Here is a 7,871-nt window from a genome sequence, read left to right on the forward strand (position 1 = left end):
GTATTTTATTTATTTTTCAACTACTAGTATACAGACACATGACTTAGTCTGGGACATAACATAATCGTTGTCTGTTATAATGAGGTATTTTATTTATTTTGCAACTACTAGTATACAGACACATGACTTAGTCTGGGACATAACATAATCGTTGTCTGTTATAATGAGGTATTTTATTTATTTTCAACTACTAGTATACAGACACATGACTTAGTCTGGGACATAACATAATCGTTGTCTGTTATAATGAGGTATTTTATTTATTTTCAACTACTAGTATACAGACACATGGCTTAGTTTGGGACATAACATAATCGTTGTCTGTAATAATGAGGTATTTTATTTTCAACTACTAGTATACAGACACATGACTTAGTCTGGGACATAACATAATCATTGTCTGTTATAATGAGGTATTTTATTTATTTTGCAACTACTAGTATACAGACACATGGCTTAGTCTGGGACATAACATAATCGTTGTCTGTTTTAATGAGGTATTTTATTTATTTATTTTGCAACTACTAGTATAAAGACACATGACTTAGTCTGGGACATAACATAATCGTTGTCTGTTTTAATGAGGTATTTTATTTATTTATTTTGCAACTACTAGTATAAAGACACATGACTTAGTCTGGGACATAACATAATCGTTGTCTGTTTTAATGAGGTATTTTATTTATTTATTTTGCAACTACTAGTATACAGACACATGGCTTAGTCTGGGACATAACATAATCGTTGTCTGTTATAATGAGGTATTTTATTTATTTTTTTTTTGCAACTACTAGTATACAGACACATGGCCTATAATCGTATATATTATATACAAAGTCACTGATAAATAAAAGTGAGCAATTATATCATGAATCCAAAATGTTCGTATTTTTATATGGCGACATGCAGGGCCTCTGGTTTAACAACATACTGTTAAACAGGTGGAGAACTTGGGACGGAGCTGGACGGAGATGGCGCTGAAATCGCTGTGTTAGTCTGAAGAAGAAGAAAAAAGTTCGACATAGTGTCAATAGTGTAATAAACATCTAGACATTTATTTGTAGGATTCTTGTAGGCATTGCATTTGTGCTCAGTATTACAGTCTGGAGACTGGACACAAGACTCACAGGAACTACTTGCAGACGTGACACGTGATGACGTAACTCTTCGTTGTATTGTATGACGTTTATTTACAAGAATTATAAGATACAAGATAAGTCCAATCTCCATGAACATATTAAATGTAACATAATCCATGCGTCTTGAAATATACACTTATCACTTTAACTTCAATATATGATCACTTTGAACATGACTAGTAACTCTCTTTCTACATAATTACTTAGTTGACTTCTCTAACATGGCCACATCGCCAACTTCACTCATTGAATTTTACATTGTCACATCGTTGACTTCTATTACTGACCAACTTCACCAACTGACTGACTTTTAAGATGGTCACATCGCTAACTTCACTTACTTCACCAGCTGACCAAACCGAGACCAATAGTTATAGAAGAACTGAACACTAACCTGCAACGTCAAAACCTATGGGCAGCTTCGATCAATAGCTCTTTGCCACGTCACAGATCTGTACGAACTGTTGGTCTAAACTGCCCACAGGCTGTGACGTTGCAAGTCAGTGTTGGGGCCTTGTATAATGAATGGTCTCGACCAAACCCTAGTTCTCTCATGCGCCATACTTCCGGTCAAACAGACCTCTTGTTCACAATTCCTACTGTCACGCTGTGTTTTCCACAAACTTCACCTAAATAAAACAAAGTACAATGAGCACACTGGTTTACCTGTGACACATAGATGTCAAGCAAACTATCAAAAAGAATGATGTAACCCGAAACTACAGCAACCAAATGATTAATCACAACTCCACAAGTGATGGCTCAAAAGTAGTTTATTTTCAACCTGACGATCTTTGAAATCAAACTAGACTTTATTATGCTAGTTTAAACTCTAAAAAAAAATATAATCATGGGTGTATCTTTAAATCTACCTCAATGTAGACTCTAAGTAAGTGTATGTAGTTCACACAGAGTGGATCAAATAAAATAACAAACAATGTAAACGCCATTGAAAAAGACAAATCTGAAACGTCGAAATGAATCATTTTTCTGTTAACCGCCAATTAAACGTAAAACACACACACACACACACAAAGAGAAAGCGCGCGAGAGAGAGATAGACAGCGACATGTAATAAAACGGGACCTCAAATCAGTGAACATCAATACTGACCATTGGGAAGGAACAGCTGTCGAGTAGTTTAGACAAGTGTCTTTTGCTTTGTTCCAACTCTGTTTGTTATCCCTCTACTCGTATTACTTGTACGTTTTGTTTTGAATTGAATTGAAAGATCTAAAATACCATAATGTCGGATTTTCAATATTTTTTCTAGTTTACGAGATCTAAACGGGGCGGAAGGACGGACGGACAGACAGACCAGACAAAACTTATAGCGTCTATTCCCCCTTCGGGGACCGCTAAAAATAACACGAACAGTTAATCCTTGGCTCTTTCTGAAACCATTAAAAAAACACATGTCATTATAGGCCTACTTACTTTTATTTTGATATCCACACATGAGGGCGACAACAGCATACAATTCTGACTTACAGAATCAAATCTCACTTGTTGAGTCGTCAAACGAATCCTTAGCTACAGGATAGATCAAATTTGGTTTAGTTCATTTTTATTTTAACATCATTCGCACTAGTAGTCATGAACATTGAAGCAGTGTGAGAGTTAACTTGAGGAATACACGTTATTTTAAGCCCAATATATATGTTAGTGATGTTGATGAAAATATTTCATTTAGTTATTTAAAAAAAATATTTCCACAAATTTTAACAGATTTAAAATTTCTTAATGAAATCTAAGCTTATTAAATTGGCTATAGTAAATGCATTTTGATGCCTCCCCACCCAAAAAAAGCTATAATAGTATGAATTAAATAGATATTAGATTATTGTTTATTGATCAATAGATTTAAATGTTAAAGCCTTCAAAATTAGTTTTTAGAAAGTTCAGAAACACTTTAACAGAAACAGACAGAAGAACAGACAGAAAAAGTCAAAGTAACGGGAAAAAAAGATTGGATGGATGGATGGATGGATGGTCGGATGGATGGATGGATAGATAGATAGATAGATAGATAGATAGATAGATAGATAGACAGACAGACAGACAGACAGACAGACAGACAGACAGATAGATAGATAGATAGATAGACAGACAGACAGACAGACAGACAGACAGATAGATAGATAGATAGATAGATAGATAGATAGATAGATAGATAGATAGATAGATAGATAGATAGACAGACAGACAGACAGACAGACAGACAGATAGATAGATAGATAGATAGATAGATAGATAGATAGATAGATAGATAGATAGATAGATATAACAGAACAAAGAGACTGTCATATATATTTAAAATGGAAACTGACCTTTGGACAGTTGCTGAACATTTTGTTTCTTTCAACACATGATACATACAAACCAGTATTACAAAAACCACACACGCTGAATTTCCCACTAAGTCCATCACACGATTCCCAATACTCCATGCAATTAACTGGTCAATATGGACAAGAGAAAAGTACTCGTAAGACAGTAAGTACTCTATTACTTCTCAAATTCTACGTACACATGGTTTTGTATAAATAGATTGATCTAAATCAGTGGTTCCCAAACTTTTTTGTCTCGTAGACCCCTTGCCAAGTTTTCTGGCTTTCGGTAGACCCCCTACTTAACTTGTATTGAATTTTTGCAAATACCGTACATCAAAACATTTTTAAAACAAATTTCTAACTGTAGTGAGTTAAAGAGTGAAAAACTAATTTACAGCTACACATAGGGTTATAGAGATCTATTTTTTTAATTGATAAAATTCTAATTTAAACTAATTAAAATAACAATTTATATTTATTACTACTGGAATCACCAAACACATTGGAAATGTTTAGTTTTTTTTTTTTTTTTTGCACATCTATTATCAGTTGCTACGGATATTATATTTCATGTAGCAATTTGTTGTTCTATGAAGTAGTCCTCAAACATTAAATAGTAATCAATCAATTAATTAATTAGCCATATGTATCATTGTAAAAGTTTTCGCAAGTTTCTCATGTATTCTTTTATCTTTCACGTCTTGCACAAATATTGGGTGCGCAGGACTGTTTTCACTAACAGGAGAAGGGGTGAAGGTGAGTACCTAGTGAGTACCCAAACCAGTCAGCTTTTGGCAGGAAGGGCTCATTAGACTTGGCTTGCAGCCTACTTAGCAGAAGGAAAAGTAAATTCAAACTGTGCTGTCTTGCAGCTATACCCAAACATGGGAAAGGTTTCGTGGGTCAACCCTGTTAAAAATAAGGAGCCGGCGACCCTTTAGGCAGTTTGCATCACACAGCGCTACACCCTGTCAGAGCCTGTGACACCGATGATCCCTAACAGTATATATGTCGTTTGGAAAGAATTACAAAAAAAAAGCTTTTAATTTTATAACTTATGCCACAGATGTGACATTGAACTGTATTGTTGATTAAAGAAATTCGTTTAAAAATATCAGATGTAGATTTGTGTAAAACAGTTATTTAAAACTACAGCGGCGGGTAAAATCAATGTTTTACCTATAGTGTTTTCCGTATTTTGCTATATGTAAAGAGATTTTGTAAGACGCTCACAAAGTATTATCTTCTCTATAATGTCGAAGAGAGATTGTGTGGGTCTATTCTGATCTTTGACTGTTCAAACGTTTTTCAAATCTGTATCTATTTTGTCAGGATGCCTCAAATGATCCTCCAGTATAATTGATGTCATATCGGTATAAAGAGGCACTTAGGCAACCGCTAGTATGACAAGGAAGGAATAAATACCAATTTTAAATAATCAACGCTGTACAGTCTACATACTTTTTGTTAAACATTGATTGCATGTAGACAAAATGAAGCTATTTAAATAAGTATTTAAATTAGATATAACAATTTTTCGCTTGAATAGCAGGATAAATATTTAAAGGATTAACTCGGGTACAAATCATATATTAGTGTATGAAAGAATTACATTAATTTGATGTTAAAATTAGAGTCAAGACCTGCTTAAATGAAATCTATTATCGCAGACCCCCCGTGGACATCTCATAGACCCCCAATTTATGTTTTCCCTTTCGTAGACCCCTTGGAAGTCTTCGTAGACCCCTGTGGGTCTATATGGACCACTTTGGGAATCACTGATCTAAATCAAATTGGACATTTTCTTACAATGGTGGAAAAAAATATAAATAGCAAGCTATTTGGTGTATCCGGTGTACAAAACAAGACTCAATAGGAAAATTTAACCAATTAGTTAATTAACTATTGGTTATTAATAATTTTTGCTTGGTTTTGAACAATGGAAAGAAATTGTACTTGACAGATGTGGTGGTATAAGTTGAACTAGTTCCCTTTATACTTTGTGTAGAGAATTAGGTCGTCGCTTTTTAAGTTTGAAACTAACAAAAGATGGCTATAAAAAATCTTTTATTTTCATAAGCACATCGCTGGCACAGTGGTTAGTGCAATGCCCCCCCCCACCCCTTCTTCCCAACTTGACCAGACAAGAGATATGATCATAGCGTCTTGAGAAAGCTAAAAGCATAAAACAATTGGTAAAAATATTTCTAATCGCACAGATTTATTAATATTAGTGTACGTCTATTACAAATTTATATATATGACTGATCCAAACTAATTAATACAATTACACTTCGTATAAGCTTTTTTTTTAAAGCATTTTATTTTTTTTTCTTTACATTCCTTTAGTGTAAGATAGATTCTAGTTTCCACAGTTAAGTCAATCTTATTCTTGTTTTTTTTTGTCATTATATCTAAGAAATAACTCAACAATGACAACAGCATAAAAGACCTGAGGTCAACTGCAAGTAGCCAATATTGCAGTGAAGTGTTTACTGAGTGTGACAGTAAGTAAAGGAAGTCACCTTCCCAAATGTGTTGCATGCCTTTAAGAACAGATGTACAGTATAAATATTTTAAAAACTTACCCGTGCACTCAGCGAAAGGCAACGAAACAAAAAGAGCAGCAAAAGAGATCAAAAAGTAGGCAACCTTCATTTTTAAAATCTGCTCATGAAAAAAAAAAACGGTTTTCATGTATCTCAGGAATTACAACGCTAGGTGTTTAATAATATACATCTTTACAATTGTTCTTCTAAATATATCAGGCTAAAAGCTTGTTAGTAAAAAAAAAAAAAAGGTTACCAAGAAAGCTATGTACAGCGAAAAAAAAAACATAAACCTTAGCTTTGAAAGAAAAGCGTTCCTAACGAAATATATAAATGAGTTAGGGCCTATATGAGTGAGTTATATACATATAAAACGATGAAAATGACGCGTAGGACGTAATCATCTTCTTTTTTTTTTTTTGAAGTAACGTCTGTATTATATAAGATAAGATATATAAGATAAACGTACAAGTTGGTAATACAAGATGTAGCTTTAATGTTGTTCAACTTTAAATACAATTAAGCAGAATGTTTGATCAAATATTCACTGCCTCCAACATCTAAAACGTTAGGCTCCGTAAAAGGAAAGGAAAGGGGCAATTGCATCTATCACCCCTCTCCCCAACCGGATTTGCCAAAACCATAAAGAAAAGTAAAAGTACCCTTTCAGACCTTGCGATCTATAGGGAAGATGATGTAAAGATCATCTGCTTCTGTGGTCCACGGTTAATGAGAGTGTCATGTGGCTAGCACAACGACCTACCGTCTTGTCTTTTCCAGAGCTAATGTCAGGTACCCATTAGAGCTGAGTGGACACAGAGGAGTCCTAAACATCCCGAAAGTAAAAAAAACAACATAGTCTTCACCAAGATTAGAAACTGGGACCTCCGGTTCGGAAGTCAAGCGCATTACCACCCTGACACCTCGCATCTATACTGCTTTTACCATCTTCTTTGTATTCAAAAAGGGGAGCGGTGAAAATGTTTAATCAATTATCTTGGTATAATCGCTAGTAATTGAATTATATATTCGAAAAATGGAGGGGCGGGGCGACGTACTAACGAATGGATTATTTATCAATATGTATCATACATCATTAAGATTAGTAATTTATACCTTGATTCACTCGCCACTTCCTCCAAAAGTGATAGGATTGGTTTCGGGGTGGGGGGGGGGTATATATATATATATCTACTGACCGCCCCCTCTCTCTATTTTTTTTAAACAAATTGAATTTTATATTAGAGAGGGAGATTTAATAGCAGCGCTGTAAGTCCTCAACCGGTATGGTTTTCAGTATGTCCTTTACACTCTTTATGTAGCAGCGCTTTAAGTCCTCAACCGGTATGGTTTTCAGTATGTCCTTTACACCCTTTTGGTAGCAGCGCTTTAAGTCCTCAACCGGTATGGTTTTCAGTATGTCCTTTACACCCTTTTGGTAGCAGCGCTTTAAGTCCTCAACCGGTATGGTTTTCAGTATGTCCTTTACACTCTTTTGGTAGCAGCGCTTTAAGTCCTCAACCGGTATGGTTTTCAGTATGTCCTTTACACCCTTTTGGTAGCAGCGCTGGAAGTCCTCAATCGGTATGGTCTTCAGCATGTTAATATTCTTTTGGACGTTGTCTAAAGTCCCGTAAAGACGTCCATTAAGGACATTTTTTAGTATATGAAAAAGGAAAAAGTCACAGATTCTGGGGTCAGGTGAATAGGAAACCACACAGGGAACAACAGAAATGCCTTTTGAGGTCAAAAATTCTGTGACGTCCTTATAAAAAAATAGGTTGCTACTTTGTCCTGGACGACTGCTAGATTGCCAGAGTGAAAAATACTATTTTATATTATTACTAAAG

At 34.8% G+C, this 7,871-nt stretch overlaps 1 protein-coding gene across 1 annotated transcript; it reads right to left on the reverse strand.

The window, feature by feature from the left end:
• Window positions 1–220: 220 nt before the first annotated feature.
• LOC106073793 (uncharacterized) lies at window positions 221–6,139 on the reverse strand. Its single transcript, XM_056011136.1, has 4 exons — window positions 6,061–6,139; window positions 3,470–3,597; window positions 2,577–2,672; window positions 221–996 (listed from the first exon to the last, which is right to left on the reverse strand). The coding sequence occupies exons 1-4, from the start codon at window positions 6,128–6,130 to the stop codon at window positions 934–936; spliced, it is 357 nt and encodes a 118-aa protein (XP_055867111.1). The 5' UTR covers window positions 6,131–6,139; the 3' UTR covers window positions 221–933.
• Between the last annotated feature and the right edge of the window lie 1,732 nt (window positions 6,140–7,871).

The sequence above is a fragment of the Biomphalaria glabrata genome, chromosome 14, assembly GCF_947242115.1.
Source record: "Biomphalaria glabrata chromosome 14, xgBioGlab47.1, whole genome shotgun sequence".
Taxonomy (NCBI): domain Eukaryota; kingdom Metazoa; phylum Mollusca; class Gastropoda; family Planorbidae; genus Biomphalaria; species Biomphalaria glabrata.

What these genes read in the sequence shown, in the direction of transcription:
- LOC106073793 (XM_056011136.1), bottom strand. Translation starts at nt 6,130, where the DNA reads ATGAAGGTTGCCTACTTTTTGATCTCTTTTGCTGCTCTTTTTGTTTCG. An exon ending in GCCTTTCGCTGAGTGCACGG is followed by an intron (nt 3,598 to 6,060) that starts GTAAGTTTTTAA and finishes CATATTGACCAG; the next exon opens with TTAATTGCATGGAGTATTGG. An exon ending in TGTTCAGCAACTGTCCAAAG is followed by an intron (nt 2,673 to 3,469) that starts GTCAGTTTCCAT and finishes TCTATCCTGTAG; the next exon opens with CTAAGGATTCGTTTGACGAC.